Source organism: Zootoca vivipara, chromosome 3, assembly GCF_965207765.1.
Source record: "Zootoca vivipara chromosome 3, rZooViv2.hap1.1, whole genome shotgun sequence".
Taxonomy (NCBI): domain Eukaryota; kingdom Metazoa; phylum Chordata; class Lepidosauria; order Squamata; family Lacertidae; genus Zootoca; species Zootoca vivipara.
The window spans coordinates 114,154,058-114,171,617 of NC_142586.1; the positions used below are offsets into that span (position 1 = coordinate 114,154,058).

Below are 17,560 nucleotides of genomic sequence, written 5' to 3' on the forward strand. Positions count from 1 at the left end.
TCGAAGCTACCAACATGAGTCTGACCAAACTGTGGGAGGCAGTGGAAGACAAGAGTGCTTGGCATGCTCTGGTCCATGGGGCCACGAAGAGTCCGACACGACTAAACCACTAAACAGCAATGACCTGTAATGCCTAGCAAAAAAGCTAGGACATTTTTTTTTCATTTCATTTTAAATTATTTCCCAATAGCTTTTGATTACTTTACAAGTCCACCACATATGATAAAACTCTGTCAGGGATTCTTTAGCTGAGATTCCTGTATTGCGAGGGGTGGGGTGGACTAGAGGACCCTCAGGGGTCCCTTTCCAACTCTACAACTCTATGTTTTTTGTCTAGGCACCTGGAACCTCCCTTGCAAGGAATCTTGAATAAAACCTGGCAGGTCTTAGGACCCAGCCTCACTTGTTAAAAAAGAAGAAAAACAGGCATTCTTTTCTCTTTTGGGTCTCTTCAGGGTTATGTCTTAGTGGGAGGTAGGATCCCAGGCTGGCTGGCATGAATGAGAGACAGCGGACAGAAATACCGGCGTGAAAAGCCTCAAACTGGAATAGTACGGTGGTAGCTAGGCAACGGCCTTGACGCAACCACACACACACACACACACACACACACGGTGGGAGAGAAGTCCCTTTGAAAAAAACGAGAAAAAGATGCACACACATTTTTCAAAGCCAAGAGAGACACAGCCAGTGACCTGGAGGTTTGGAGGAGGGCTGGAAACAACAACATCAGCAGCAGCAGCAGCACAGCTGAAGATATTCAAGTTAGAAAGCCGAGCGAGAGAGGCAGAGCAAAGCCTTGAAGTCTCATCACTGGAATATTAATGGGGGATGCCCTTGATGCCATGCAAATTCTGGTAAGTTTAATATATTTTTAACTCTCCAGCTTCTCTGCCACCTTCCATCCTACCCACCACCTGAAAGGAGACAGGAAATGATAGTTTCCTGAAGGTGTTACTGGTACCTTATCAATGGTGTGCAAATTCTCGCACCCACCCTTACCCCAGGGCTCTTGCCACCAGGTGGAGACGTTGACATTTACGCATCTTGTTCCCGCGGGCAATTTCATCCCATATATACCTATGTGCATATATTTCTAAAAACCTCAAAGGTTGCGACTGCAAGAGTGCAGCTTTGGCAGCCGGCTCTGCAGAAAGGAACACGCCCCTTCGTTCCCTAAAACCTGCTTAGAGGAATTAGGATAGATGTCTCTCTGCTTATCTCCCAAGAAGGGAAGGCAGGCTTTATTTCTGAGCCTGTTGTTTGCTGGGTGTGAGCAGCCCCACAACTACGCTCCTTCTGACCGCTCTCTCTCTCACACACACACCCTGCCAAGAAGTCATGAGTGGTGCAGGACGAAATCCGGATCTTGACACATTGGATATTGAGGGACCTTATGGAAGCGCGGTGTCAACGTGGGAAGGACAATAGGATGCGAGGTTTCAAGCAAGAGCGGCCAAGATGCCTTCCAGTTGTGGGGAGATGGGGAATGGGGAGCAGCGCTTTGAATGAAGGAGCACCCACAAATACAGCAGCAGCGAGCAGAAAAGGTGGTGAGATTCTGTTCGAACCCATGTTGTACCTAGTTGAATGTGATGGGTCCTGTGGCTTCTGTGGCTGGAGAGAACAAGGGCTGGGCAGATCTGCCCATTTCTGTTTTCCTTATTCTTCCAGTCTTGAACCCAGTGCTCCACATTTCCCCATAGAAAAAATCTACTAGTCCTCATGAACATTCCTCTGTATTTTAGTGCAAATTTCTCCACCTGCGCACATTTCTGTGTGCATTCCCCTCACCCTGATTTTCCTTTTTTTTTTTTTGCAAAGCAGTTTCCCCCAGTTTAATACATTTTTATATGGTGTGTTCACCAATATGTGCATTTCTTTGGATACTTCATCCCAGCGCCTGTCACTTGCCTGGAGAATTGCACAGCAAAATTGCACAAGTGTGAACTTCAGAAGAGGACTGCGTTCCAATCCGCAGATTATTTCAAAAAGTGCAAATTTTGTAGGTTCACCCTTAAACGAGAACTGGGTGGAATTTCTCCCCTCAGAGCCTGTGATTTTCATATGATTGCAGACTCAGCAGCACACCCCCACACCCCGTCTCTTATTTAGCTTCGAAAGCCTTTCTGAAAAGGTTCCACACCCTTTGCAGTTCTCATTGATGAAATGGATTGGCTCCCCCTCCCCCTCCCCTTTTGCCTGCTGTTCTGCATCCACTTTTTGAAAATGCGAAAGAAAAGCAATACAAAGCTAGTGACAGATTTTGATCTCAGCCCTTGGGGGGGGGGGAAGATGCTCAGGGGATCTGCTTGGCATGCAGAAGGTCTCATGTTCAACCCTTTGATTCCCCAAGTAGGGAACATCTCTTGCCTCAGACCCCGGAAAGTCACTGCTCAGATGAACCAGTGGTCTGAGTTGGTATACCAAGACACCTTCCTAAGTGCCTAACTCCCAAGGATCCAAGATTGGAAAGGCTGTTTTAGAATCCAAAAAGAAAGTAGGAAAGGTGTGCTCTTGTTGCGTGGACAGGTGGAGTCCCCTCAGCCCCAGGTGACCCCTGAGCGGAACAATGACAATGAGACAACTTGCTATGGGATTAAAATTGGCCACAACTTTATTAAGATTCAGATGTAGGGAGACCTTGGCTCAGGCATTGGGCATTTATCCTTCCCAGTCCCCAGCTAGGGATCTGAGAGACTTCAGGGTTATCCAGAATGTGTGGGGATTGGGCTGGCTCTGGAGATCATATGTTCAAGCCGAGAGCCCGCCCCCCGTTTCGCCGCCATTGGAGGGGAGAGCAATGACAACCTCTCAGCGTATGGCCAGTGCCTCCCCTCAATACCCCTTTAATGAGGAACCCTGGTATCACCGCCACAAGGGAGGCGTGGGTCACTGCTTCTCCCCCCCCCCCATTTAGGAAGATAGACGCAGGGGTCAGCAAACTTTTTCAGCAGGGGGCCGGTCCACTGTCCCTCAGACCTTGTGGGGGGCCGGACTATATTTTGGAAAAAAACATGAACAAACCCAGAGAGGCATTTTAAATAAAAGGACACATCCTACTCATGTAAAAACACCAGGCAGGCCCCACAAATAACCCAGAGATGCATTTTAAATAAAAGGACACATCCTACTCATGTAAAAACACCAGGCAGGCCCCACAAATAACCCAGAGATGCATTTTAAATAAAGGACACATTCTACTCATGAAAAAACATGCTGATTCCTGGACCGTCCGTGGGCCGGGTTTAGAAGGCGATTGGGCCGCATCCGGCCCACAGGCCTTAGTTTGGGGAGCCTGGACTAAAGGATTCCGCCCAATGCCTGAAACTGCCAAAGTTGTGACATTTTGCTATGGGAAAGGTAAAACCTGCCAATGCAGGATAATTCCTTTCTGGCCCTTCAACAGCGACCTTGACATAGCAGCGCCTGCGTGCCTGTGGAGAAGAGGTTAAGGTGCAAAAGAAGACTTAACTGAGGGAGGGCAGGGTGGGAGAAGCTCTGGAGCCGACTGCTGCTTCTCAGTTAAGATTCACTTTCTGTTGTTTGGGCAGGCTGGTCCCTCCCCTTACCTGGCCAATCCCTTTGCAATGCCTCCCCAGGTGGGATTGGGCGATTGGCTGAGGTAGGTGGAGGCCTCCAGGTATCCTCCTGGGGAGGATGAGGCCAGCCTGAACTACCAGGAGTCGCATTGGGTTTCAGGGGGGGGCTGCTTGTGACCCCATTTGATGTGGGGAGTGGTCATTGTTTGCTATTAAATGGGGTGGATCCATTCTTAGCATAGTTTGCAAATATGCACGTTTCAAAAATGTACCTACCTAAAAAGGCAGTATGCCACAAGGCAAAGGAACTTTGATTATTATAATTATTAATTAATTGACATTATCATTGCCATCATCACAATCACACCTGTATCCCTCCTTTCAACCAAGGAGCTCAAGGCAACGGTCATCATTCTTTACTCCCCTTTTTTGCAAGGTAGGAGCTCCATGACTGTGGTGGGATTTGAACCCAAGTCTCCCCAATCCTTGTCCAGCACTCTGACCAGTACATCGCACATGCCTAGAAATGCTGGATTTCTTGAGTTAAAATTCTGGCAATCTTCGCACCATGTGACACCTCTCCCCCACACACACCAAAGGTCAAGCAAACAGACCCTGGGACAGATTTCCCCAAGGGCATAATACGCAGATATAATACGAATCTCCCATTTATTATTAATTGGCTTAGTTTCTATATTTGTTTACCCATTTGCAGGCTCACGTCCATCCATCCATTTAAATAAGCAGGATGTTATTTTTTTTTCTTTTTTCTTTTTGCAATGCACAGCTTTGGGAAGGTGGAAAAATGCTGTTCTGCAATTTCTCAACCGCCTTCTGCAAAAGCACTAGAAAATTGCATCCTGTCGTCAGCAAACACTAAGGACTCTCAGCAGGGCTGGCATGAATTTGTTCCTGCAAATTCTCTTATGATCCTTTTTTTACATCAAATATTTAGCGGCGTGATAGGAAATCGAAATGATGGCCTCATGCTGATGATAAGCAGAATTTCAAGTTGTTGGGTTGTTGTTTTTTAAAGGGGTATCTGGAGCCTTGATCAATCGTTGGCCCTTGCCCAAGGATGCCATATAGTGGCATAGGTTTGATATGGATGGCAGCCTACTGAATGGTCACTTAGCACTGTGTACATGCAGGACTCAAACCAGGGGTGGCTAGTTGGTGCCCCGCAGGCCATTTCTGCCCAATCGGGCGCTTGGGGCGGCGCACATGCCCTGTGCCCAGGGGCGGGGCCACCTACCTGCGGGGGTGGGGTGAGCCAGGCAGGATGCACCATGGGGCCTTCGAGGAGCCTGCCTCCTCCTCCCACTCAGCCACCCTACAGTTGGGGGGGGAGGCAGCGGGCAGACTGTTTGGGCAGCGTGAAGCCTGCGGAAGCCCAGCCCACCGCGTCTTTCCCAGGAGAGATGCATGGCTCAGGCGTGCTGCAGGCCCCATGGTGAGTGCCGCCTGGCATTTTGTCACCCCCCCCTTAGTGGTGACACCCGGGGCGGTCCGTCCCCACTGCACCCCCTTCCTCTGCCCCTGTTTCTATCCCCCCAAAAAGTTTTAGGGTCTAAATTGGGTGGGGCACCTTTGGCCCTCCAGAACTGTTGCTGACCTACAATTCCCACCAGCCATTCCATTTGTCTATTTCGCTCCTCCAAATGTAGGCAAGTATTCGGAGGGGTGGGGTGGGGTGGGATTGCCCATGCATCACACTATAAAGCAAAAAAATTAAAATCTCTTTTCAAACTGGCACCCAGTTTTCTTTCACATAACCCAACACCCCTCTGCTTGTTTTTCCCTTGCCACTGAAGGACAGGAAAGAAAGTGTGGCTGTGGAAGATTCCCCCCTTTTTTTATTCTTTTGAAGAGCCTTATTGCTCACTCGTGGCTTCAAAGCTTGCTGGCCATCTCTTCGCTGATCGCTATGGCAACATTTATCAATGCAATGTTGCCACAGAGAAGATGCCGAAGCTTGATGAAGGACCCACCGACTCCCAGGTGTGGCTCCTGTCAATAAAACAAAAACAAAACAAAATTTCTTCTTCTTCTTCTTCTTCTTCTTCTTCTTCTTCTTCTTCTTCTTCTTCTTCTTCTTCTTCTTCTTCTTCTTCTTCTTCTTCTTCTTCTTCCCATGAGCAGAAGAACAGAAGGGGGGAAGTCATTCCCCAGTCTGAGAGTACACTAAATATAGTACATTTCCAAAAGGAGTCAATGTTGTTTGGAGACATGGTCTCTAAGTCATTCATAAGAAGGTGCTATCTAACAGCGCAGGATATTTTAGGATAAACACTTGCTAAAAGTGTGCCTCACACTCACACATATTTGCATCTGCATAGATGCACACATAGAAATAATTACTGTAATTGAAACTGAAATTATAGTCAACAAAGCTGCAAAAAAGCTAATGCAATTCAACAAATGGCATCAGACCACACCTGGAGTCCTGTGCCCAGTTCTGGTTCCACAGTTTAAGAAGGATATTGACAAGTTGGAGCATGTGCAGAGGAGAGCGACCAAAATGATCAAAGGTTTGGAAACCAAGCCTTATGAGGAATAATTAAGCAATTTGGGTATGCTTAGCCTGGAGAAGAGGAGACTGAGAGGCAATATGATAGCCATCTTCAAATACCTTCACATTGAAGATGGAGCAAGCTCATAGAATAATAGAATCTTAACATTGGAAAGGACCCAGGGGGCAGTAGATTGTAGAGCTGGGAGGGAACCCAAGGGACATCTAGTCGAATTTCCTGAAATGCAGGATTCACAGCTAAAGCATCTCTCACAGATGACCACCCAACCTCTGTTTAGAAACCTCCATGGAAGGCGAGCCCATCAACTTCTGAAGTGGGGAGCCCATCCACTGCTGAATGGCTCTCACCAGCAAAGTTCTTCCTAATGTTTAGTCAGAATCTCATTTCTATGTTGGCAGCCCTTCAGATATTTGAAGAGGGCTATCATATCACCTCTCAGTCTTCTCATGCCTAACTTATTCAACTGTTGTCTCCAGCCTCTTGGTCACCCTCCTCTGAACTCGTTCCAGCTTGTCAATATCCTTCTTCATGATGGTTTTCATGGGGGCTGCAGCATGTGAGAGGGGTTTAATTCTCCTCCCTGCCCAGGTCCTAACAAGAATAGCACCATTCCTTCACAAGATGAAACGCTTGTGCTGGTGGGACATTCAATATAGCACAATGTGGAATACCTATTTGTGGGTACATATGTTATTGGTTTACCTTTTATGGGCTTTTATGGGCCATAGCTCAGTGGCAGACCACATGCTGTCCATGCAGAAGCCCCCAGCGTCTATCTCTGACATCTCCAGGTCAGTCTCAGAATAAGTCAACTTCTTGAATGGATTGAGAGATAGCTAGTCTGACCCTTACTCAGGATGGGCACACTTTGGACCAGGCATCCCCAAACTGCGGCCCTCCAGATGTTTTGGCCTACAACTCCCATGATCCCTAGCTAACAGGACCAGTGGTCAGGGATGATGGGAATTGTAGTCCAAAACATCTGGAGGGCCGAAGTTTGGGGATGCCTGCTTTGGACCAATGCTGCTTTGCCAATACACTAGTGGCCAAAATTGTGGAAACCTTTTGGAAAAAGTGTATTTCTGAGGTTTGATGGTTCATAACCCCTGATTGGCTCTCTAAATGCTCATGCTCATTGGCTACATTCAAATGGAGGAAAGCTACTGCATACGGTATCAACCTAAGCAAGTCATTTTTCTGGTTATTTGGCTATAACTTTTTGGCTATAATGTTTTTCTGGTTATTTGGCTATAACTTTTGATAGAATACAGATAATTGAACAACCTTTGTTGCATTACATTCTTCATTAAAGGATCTTTCCATTGATATATAATTGTATGGTTTTACTCCAAAGAAAAGTGGTGTTATGAGCAATCAAACCTCAGAAAAACACTTTCCCCCAAAAGGTTTCCACAATTTTGGCCACTAGTGTAATATGGGGCATTTGGGTCGTGTGAATGAGGTCGTTGCTCTGAACACCCATTTACTGTCAAATCCTGTCGCTTTCTGAGGTGTGCAGGGTCCTATAGATTAAATGTCCCTCCCTTCACATACTGACATGCTCTGCACAGGTGCAATGGATGTTTTCCAACTCTCTGAGGGTAATGAGCCATGCCTCCCCTTCGGCTAAAGTTGCCTCATTTTACTCCAAAGAACTGGGAGGAATGCAAAGATCATACTTGGCTTTGGTTCCAATGCCTTTAAGAAGGGGTTGAATTTCTCTAGGATACAGAAGGACTTTGTCAACAAAGAGCTTAGAACTTCTTCTTATCTGGTCAGGGAAGATCCTGAAATCTGCCAGCTTTGTGGCTGGAATCTTTTCATAACTGCTTGCATTATGCCGCCCTTATCTGGATTTCTGATCTCCACCTGACGCAGCCACTCCTTGCAAACGTCCTTAAACCCTCTCTTTTTCTTTTCTTAAAATGCTTCCTGGTTATGAGCAGGGCTGCTTGTGACTTTTTTTAAAAGTTGGGTGACAATATGTGAACTATGTAACGGGAGCTCCTTCAAGCTGCAAAAGAATGCTAATTGCTTAAGTATATACTCAAATACCAACCTCTCCACGGTAATAATGCAAACACAGTCGAGTTACGCACTTGGAGGTACTTGATTAAAGAATGAGGTTGTGGCATCAGAACGTTCTAAGCACCGCTGTTAGTTTTTCCACGGAGGTAGGCGGCGGCGGTATCTCTGTGTTGTGCAAGCAATGAAGATCTCACAATCTAATTCCGCAAGGTTGAAGGTGACTCTGCTACCCCTTGCAAACATCTCCTCCGTCACAGGAATCATAAAATTGGAGAGTTGGAAGGGACTCTGAGGCTCATCTAGTCCAACCCCCTTCGGTGCAGGAATATGCAGCTGTCTCATATGGCGACTGATCCTGCAACCTTGGCATTATCAGCACCATGCTCTAACCAGCTGAGCTAGGAGGGGAGAGTGCCCTTGTGCTCTTGAGTGGTTATGTGATCTGCTGGAGCACAAGGGCAATTGGTGGTCCTCCATTGCTCCAGCAAATGAATGAGGTGATAGCAAAGCTTTCAGGTTTGCTTGTGACCTTTTACTGCAGCCCTAAAGAGAGTCAGAGAATGAGAAATATATTGGTAACCAAGCAGAGGCCAGATTCGCAGAGGTTCCTGCTTCACAATAGCTGTTTAAAAGGCAGTAGGTCTTTGCAAGACTGCATTTCTAATTAAAAGCCATTTCGGTCAGCTGATGACCTTTCATTAAAGTTCAATATCTTCCACATCTTGAACCTATGCAATGAGAAGTAATCACCACTGAGGTCAAGGAAGCTTACTCACAGGAAACGATGCACAGGAGTTGGGATTGCTGTCATGCTAATCCTAATCAATTGGCTATCATGTTATTTACTTCTGCTCTTTTGGGGAAGATGTTGGTGTTAGACACACACATTAGATGTATCCCCATTGAGGCCAAGAGGCCAAGCCAACTGCTCTGATCGTCAGCACTTGAAAAGCACTGTGTCTTTGTCCATGCTGGTTGATTCCAAACAGTGTGGGCCAAACCAGGTCACTTGATGTCATTGGGATGTCAGGTGATTGACAGGTAGGTAGCCCCACCTGGGTAGATCATCTCCTAGAGAACTCCAAGACGTTTCTTGGTGGGGACACCAGCATGCAATTCTTTCACCACACTCCCAAATCAAGATTGACCCTTCCACAACAAAGTATATATGGGTGGTAAAGGTAAAGGTAAAGGTAAAGGGACTCCTGACAGTTAAATCCAGTCGCAAATGACTCTGGGGTTGCGGCGCTCATCTCGCTTTACAGGCTGAGGGAGCCGGCGTTTGTCTGCAGACAGTTTTTCCGGGTTACGTGGCCAGCTTGACTAAGCTGCTTCTGGCACAATGGAACACTGAAACCAGAACAGCACACGGAAACGCTGTTTACTTTCCCGCCGGAGCAGTACCTATTAATCTACTTGCACTTTTGGCGTGCTCTCGAACTGCTAGGTTGGCAGGAGCTGGGACTGAGCAACGTGGGGATTCAAACCGCCAACCTTTTGATCGGCAAGCTCTAGGCTCAGTGGTTTAGACCACAGCGCCACTCGCGTCCCTATATGGGTGGTAGTGTGGTTCAAATGGTAAACTGCCTCGCCAGGAATCCAGTGTTGCTCTGAGACATGTTCTGTTGTAAGTGACAAATAAATGCAAATAATAACAATCATTAGTATTTGTCAAAACAAAATAACAAAATCCTTCCAGTAGCACCTTAGAGACCAACTAAGTTTGTCATAGGTATGAGCTTTCGTGTTCATGCACACTTCTTCAGATACACTGAAACAGAAGCCACCAGACCCTTATATATAGTCAGAGGGTGGGGAGGGGTATTACTCAGAAAAGTGGTGGGAATGGGTGATTGGCTGATAGGGGTGGTAAACCTGTTGATGACTGTTAATTGCAACTCATTACCAAGCTTAAAACCATGGAGAGACCTGGTCTGAATAGGGACACTGGATGCTTATCTCATTATACATGATAAAGCTTTCTTTAGCACCTCAGCCCTTGCTTTTCCCTGCAAGACCAATTACAGTCGCTAACAGTCGTTAACATCTACAGGTTCACCACTCCTATCAGCCAATCACCCATTCCCACCACCCTTCTGAGTAATACCCCACCCTCTGACTATACATAAGGTTCTGGTGACTTCTGTTTCAGTGTATCTGAAGAAGTGTGCATGCACACGAAAGCTCATACCCATGACAAGGTGCTACTGGAAGGATTTTTTTATTTTGTTTTGACTGCGTCAGGCCAACACGGCTACCTACCTGTAATTAGCATTTGTATTAAAATTAAAATACATTGTGAGCAGCCCTGGGACTTTTCAAAGTTAAGTTCTCTCTCTCTCTCTCAATTTCCAGGCTGACATATTTGTTCCTGATGGCTTTAATTGATTGCTCAATATATTTTTATCACACAGATGGTAGTTAACCTCTCCTCTGGCTGGAGGGACTTTCAAGGCTGACTGCAGTCCTGTTGGATACATGAACGCTCTTTCCTCGAAGAGAATCTCACCGATTTGCCTCCAAACGTTACAAGGAAAAGGCAAGCTGGAGTGGAGACAGGTAAGTCCCGTTTACCTCAGCTTCAGCTTATGAATTATGGTGGAGGGAGTGGAGAGGGAAAACGAATTCCCTGCATGAAGAGCCAGTTGCATTTATGGCTCTTGCTAAACCGCTCCCCTTGATTAAGAAGATCTTCCTCTAGATAGGGCAATAGATTCACAGTAACCATGGTGATGGGTCTCCCCAAGTCAAAGGTCGTTGGTGCAGCCATTGTTTTGGACCGGTGCAGCAGATGTCTGAGAAGGAAGTAAATAACCCCAAAGTGCAGCTAAAAATAAAAGCGGCTGGGCTTTGTATTCTTCCCTGTCCTGAGGGCTCAGGGAGGTTTACAGACATTGGAACGTCAAAGAAGGAACAGACCAAAGTCTCTTCTAGTCCAGCTTCCTGTTCACCAGCCAGATCGAAAAGAATCCAAGGAACAGCATCTGCACTGAATGCAGAAGGTCCCAGGTTTAAGTCCCGGCATTTCCAGGTCCGCTCTGCTTCCACAGCAGGAGGCATCAACTTTCTGAAAACCAGTTGCTGGAACCCACAGGAGGGGAGAGTGTACTGCTCTTGTGATGGGGTCCTGTCTGCAGTTTCACCACAAGCATCTGTTCTTCTTCTGCCTATTGTAGCAGCTGCATTCACTGTGCTAGATGCTGTATGATTTTAAATTGCTTGCTCATAGCTTCTTTTATTTCTTATTTTGTCATTATATGCATAATATATCTATCTATCATCTATCTATCTATCTATCTAATTTGTATTTTAATTTAATTGTTTCTTTTATGCTTGCTTTGATATTTTTATTGTTAGCCGCCCTGAGCCCGGTCTTGACTGGGAAGGGTGGGGTATAAATATTATTATTATTATTATTATTATTATTATTATTATTATTATTATTCATAATTACTATACTAATTATTCATAATTACTATATCTATCTATCAACTATCTATCTATAATTAAATTTTCTGTTTTACAATGTAAAATATTCATTTAGACAATCTCAAAATATCAATGACTTCCCTTCTTCTCTTTCCATGGTTCATTTCGCATAACATAAATCCATGCATATTTTATATAAGCCAAACCATCCATTATTCCATCCATCAAAACTTATTTACACTGTTGAATTTATCTTAATGCTGCCAACGTTTTCAAATGTACACAATCCCCCCCCCTATATTCAAAAAAATGTTTTCCAATCTTCTTTAAACCTATGTATTTCTTGTTCTCTTCTTCTGTATGTTAAGTCTGCGAGTTGTGCATATTCTGTCAACTTAAGTAGCCATTCTTCTTTGGTTGGGACCTCACTGATTTTCCATTTTGGGGCTAACATAACATGGGCTGCAGTAGTGGCATACATAAGTAACCTTTTTTCACACCTGGGAATTTCTGTCTGAATTATCCCCAACAGAAAGGACTCTGGTTTTTATGGAAAAGTGCTTTAAGACTCCCCCCCCCCAATTTGTTATGAATTATTTCCCAATATTCTTTTACCCTTTTACAGGTCCACCACATATGAAAGAACATACCCTCAACCTCATTGCATTTCCAACACTTATATGATTCAGTCTTATATACCTTAGCAAGTCTTGTTGTTGTTGAGTCGTTTAGTCGTGTCTGACTCTTCGTGACCCCATGGACCAGAGCATGCCAGGCACTCCTGTCTTCCACTGCCTCCCGCAGTTTGGTCAAACTCATGTTGGTAGCTTCGAGAACACTGTCCAACCATCTCGTCCTCTGTCGTCCCCTTCTCCTTATGCCCTCCATCTTTCCCAACATCAGGGTCTTTTCCAGGGGGTCTTCTCTTCTCATGAGGTGGCCAAAGTATTGGAGTCTTATTTTCAAGTAGTAATTCCAGACTTGCATTATATGCATCTTTATGCACACTTGATTGATAACATTTATATCCTACCCCTTTCTCCAAGGAATTCAATATGACATACATGCTTCTCCCGTTCTCCATTTAACCTCCACAACCACCCTGCGAGGTAGGTTACACTGAGAGACTATGACTGGCCCAAGGTTACCCAGTGACCTTCAGGGCCAAGAGAGGATTTGAACCCTGGTCTCCCAGGTGCTAGTCTGACTCTCTAACCACTGCACCACACTCTTTCTCTTGAGCCTAGTGTGTACATTTTTTGCATCCATTACCTGCCTAAAAAACTGCATTGAAAATTCAGAGAAATGTGGGTTTTGAAGAATGGAGGTGTTTTGGTTTGCAATGGCCTTATCATCACCTCTCTCCTTTAGATGACTTATGTTTATTAAGATGAGTCTCAAATTATCTACCTGTATTATCTTCCTACTCTCCAAAAAAAAAAGCCCAATTAACTGCCACAAGGGAGCCAGAGATTCACTTTCTTCTCTCTCTCTCTCTCTCTCTCTCTCTCTCTCTCTCTCTCTCTCTCTCTCTCTCTCTCTCTCTCTCTCTCTGAATGCCTTTTATCAACATCCCATTTAGAGCATCTGCCCCCAAAACAATGGCGACGTTGAGGAGAAAGAAGACCTGTGTTCTCTATAAAGATTTGTTTTTCAATAGCATTCTTTCTGTGAAAGGATTCCCCCAGAATAATTGCAGACTTGGTGTCGGAATTATATGAATTCCCAGCAAGCGTTCAGCAGGCTGGACAATTACCCAATAACTCAAATTACATTTTAATGCATTTGCATGAGGTCGTTCCAGGAGTTCATTTCTGGCCACGTTCCCAGGTGGACAAAAAGTTGGTTTTGCTTTACACTGCACTTTTAGAAGAAGAAGCTTGAACTATTTCTGAATCCAGCACCAGATCTAATTGTGTCATTTTGGAGAAAGTCCCATTCCTATTTCTCTCTTCCACGTTCAGATAAATTTGGGGCACAGGTGAAGGCAACACTGTTTTTGTTTTTGTTGTTATATATGGTGAAGGTGAGACTCAAATCCAGCTCTCTTAATTTATTTATTTATATGATTTACAGCTTTTAAAGCCTGCTCTGCGCGGAATACTTTCAATCCCAGAGCAGGGAATCAAGTACTGTAATAAAAACAAAGCAATGCACAAAATTAGCAAAATAATATGAATAAGCCGAATAAACAACAAATTAACAATTCTGTCGTGAGGTAAGCAAGCAGAACAACAATGACAAAAAATAAGAATACCAGTTTAATACCAAATACCTGGTAAACACACACACACAAACACACATGATATTAAGATACTAATTTGCACTTTCTGAAATGGTGCACTAATTGAAACATAACTATCCTTCAATACCTGCATTACCCAGAATTTTGCAATGCAGTTCTCCAGCAAAGCAACACACATTCTAGACTGAAGCATGCATAGAAATGCATATATTTGTGAACAGAGATGGATGACACAATTGAGGGGCATAGCAACGGTTCCCACCCCATCTCTTACCTTGACCTTAACAGATTAGACAACTGGGCCAAAGCAAACAAGATGAATTTTAACAGGGAGAAATGTAAAGTACACTTGGGCCAAAAAAAAATGAAAGGCACAAATACAGGATGGGAGACACCTGGCTTGAGAGCAGTACATGTGGAAAGGATCTAGGAGTCTTGGTAGACCACAAACTTGACATGAGTCAACAGTGTGACGCAGCAGCTAAAAAAGCCAATGCAATTCTGGGCTGCATCAATAGGAGTATAGCATCTAGATCAAGGGAAGTAATAATACCACTGTATTCTGCTCTGGTCAGACCTCACCTGGAGTACTGTGTCCAGTTCTGGGCACCACAGTTCAAGAAGGATACTGACAAGCTGGAACGTGTCCAGAGGAGGGCAACCAAAATGATCAAAGGCCTGGAAACGATGCCTTATGAGGAACGGCTTAGGGAGTTGGGTATGTTTAGCCTGGAGAAGAGAAGGTTAAGGGGTGATATGATAGCCATATTCAAATATATTAAAGGATGCCATATAGAAGAGGGTGAAAGGTTGTTTTCTGCTGCTCCAGAGAAGCGGACACGGAGCAATGGATTCAAACTACAAGAAAGAAGATTCCACCTAAACATTAGGAAGAACTTCCTGACAGTAAGAGCTGTTCGGCAGTGGAATTTGCTACCAAGGAGTGTGGTGGAGTCTCCTTCTTTGGAGGTCTTTAAGCAGAGGCTTGACAGGCATCTGTCAAGAATGCTTTGATGGCGTTTCCTGCTTGGCAGGGGGTTGGACTGGATGGCCCTTGTGGTCTCCTCCAACTCTATGATTCTATGCAGAGATGCCCCACTATTCCTCTGGCTATAGCTTTGGTTGGACGGGCCACAAACATGAGACAGGGCATTCTTGGTGAGAATGCCCCCCAGTTCTGGAACTCCCTCCCAAATGTCCCCCATCTTAGCCTCATTTAGGCACAAGGTGGAAAAACCTTTTGCTTCCCCAGACCTCTGGAATGCAACCTTCCTTCTTGGCAACACCGCAAGAATGTCGTTGTTCAATTAAAATAAATAGAGTTATTGTCCCATATTAGTTTCCCTGCACTCTCAGGGCAGGCTTGAAGTATGAAGAAATAAATAAAGATATGCACCTGTTAATTGCTTTTGTGGGTGGGCTCCCAGAAGCCATTACATCAACCCTTCCTTGCCTCCCAGGTAGCGAGGCTCGGCAGTGCAAAGCTGAGATCGTGTTAAGCACGGTAACAAGATAAGGGTTTATTAATTGTGTAACACTCTGCTACAGTATTTCTCCCGTTCTTCTCTCCCTCTGACCTCATCCTTAGTAATCCGCTTCTTCGCCCTGAGCACAGGGCCTGACAGGTCTCTCTCTGCAGCAGGAAAAGCCTTCTCCGGTTAAGCTAGAGAAAGCTTGTTTGCTCTTGCCCGGGAACATCACCAGACAGCTGCGGCGAAGTCTCTTAGAAAGACGGTTTAGGCTGAAAGCTTTCACTTCCATTTTTCTCAAGTTCAGATCATATAAGGAAGTTCTGGTTGCTCGTCTGTTCCTCCCCCCCCCTTTGACAATTTGCGGCTGAAAACCAACAATGTGCCTTTGTGTTCCTGCTAGATGGTGTCCTGTGTTGCTAAAGGGGGTGTCTTGGATTGAGCCACAAATGCTCCGAGTCCCGGCTTCTCTCACCCTCTGAGCAAAGGAAATTTGGAAAAGCGAATCGCTGCATGGATGGTGTTGCCTGGATCTTGGAGCCCTCTGCCAAACTCCCGATGGATGTCGATGGCATTCCACCGGAAAGTAAGGCGTCTGCCCCTAAGATTGAGATAGAAGAAATGTTGGACGGTGCAGATCCTGAGTCGGGAGGTGGGGCTCCTCCGGACGACCACTTGCGGAACCTGAAAGCTCTGACGGAGAAACTGAGGCTTGAGACGAGGAGACCCTCCTATTTGGAGTGGAAGGCCCAGCTGGAGGGGATTGCGTGGAAAAGCCACCCGGAGCCTTCTTCAGAGGAGGAAGCCAGCCGGGATGAGAAACCAGGGAAGGAAAGCGTTCCTTTAACAGAGGTGCAGGTTCATCTCAATGGAGGCTCTTTGAAAGCGCAGGTTCCGGTGATGAGCCAGGAGAGAATCAGTGGCTTTGGAAATATTGATGACGCTCTAAACTGGCTCAGGAAAGAACTGGTAAGTTGGTTCCTGCCGATGTTTATTCATCTTTTAACTGTACAATCCTCGGCGTCACTTCCTGACGACCTGTTTATTGAGCATTCACCGGGATTTCTTTGCAGGGAGGTTAGACGATGCTGGCTATTTGAATGAGAATCCATTCTGATTTGTTTGTGGGGAAGTTAGACGGCTTGGTGTCAAAACAAGTGTTATCCTGCACTTACCAGTGAGTTTCCACAGCACTTTCCCTATTGCAAAAAGTCTGACCTCTTGGGAAAACAGGTTTGTTGCACAAGGCCTCCCCATCAGCAATAAGTGTGCAGCCTGAACTTGCTGGCATGTGATTAAATATCGCCCTCAAATAGGGACAGCTTCAAAGTGCTGCATGTTCCTCTGACTTCAGTGGGTGTAGTTCCTTATGTGTGCGCACTGGATTTCTGGATTTCACCCTAAGGGAAGAAGAAAAATCTCACCTTTCTTTAGTCACAATTATTCACAGAAAACACACAACTCTCTCTCTCTCTTTTCTTTCTTTCTTTCTTTCTTTCTTTCTTTCTTTCTTTCTTTCTTTCTTTCTTTCTTTCTTTCTTTCTTTCTCTTTCCCTTTGTTCGTTTATACATGCAGGGCCATCATTCCGTAAGGAAAGGAAAAACAAAAATAGGCCTCTGCTCTCAATGAGCTTACATTCTGAACATTTGTTTTGTTCCATTTCCTCCCTTTTCCTTCTTGTTCCTTTTCCCTCTATTGTTCCTTCTTTTATTTCTCTCCGTCCTTTATGCAGTAATCTGACTGGCATGCATAACTTTATATACTCCTTCCAGCAGCATTTAAGGAACTCCTTCCGAGCTGGAAATTGCAATAAAATTGCATACAAGTTCACTCTGTCTCTGAGCTCCCCTGCCCAACATTCGGCTCATTTGTGCTGGGTTTTTTTTGGGGGGTGTGTGTGTCTTCTTTTCTCATGTGCTTATTTCACCACTATAACTAAAAGAAAAGAAAAGAAAAGAGATAACCTCAACAATGTGGCTTAAAAAATAATAATCTGGAGATGGATCATAGCTCATGAATTCATGCAATCTTATATAATTGAGAGGGATCTTGGAGTTCATCTAGTCTAACATCCTGATCAGTCGAAACAAAATATAAAAATTCCTTCCAGTAGCGCCTTAGAAACCAAGTAAGTTTGTTATTGGTATGAGCTTTCGTGTGCATGCACACTAATTCAGATAAACTGAAACAGAAGTCACAGGACCTTTATATATAGTGAGAGGGTGGGGAGGGGTATTACTCAGAAGGGTGGTGGGAATGGGTGATTGGCTGAAAGGTGTGGTAAACCTGTTGACGATTGTTAACGAATGCAA

At 45.0% G+C, this 17,560-nt stretch overlaps 1 protein-coding gene across 3 annotated transcripts in view; it reads left to right on the plus strand.

Moving 5' to 3' along the window:
• Positions 1-452: 452 nt before the first annotated feature.
• FAM167A (family with sequence similarity 167 member A) overlaps positions 453-17,560 on the plus strand; it is a 50,396-nt gene continuing 33,288 nt past the window's right edge. For 2 of the 3 annotated variants that reach the window (XR_015949239.1, XM_035110881.3), the window contains exons 1-3: positions 453-857; positions 10,519-10,663; positions 15,651-16,216. Coding sequence is in view for 2 of the 3 variants with exons in the window: in XM_035110881.3 (XP_034966772.1) it covers positions 15,761-16,216 (456 nt within the window). In the remaining variant the exon portion in view is untranslated. Of the gene's footprint in view, positions 858-10,518; positions 10,664-15,650; positions 16,217-17,560 lie in introns of those variants that run through there. The other variant, XM_035110884.3, reaches the window with a different exon arrangement.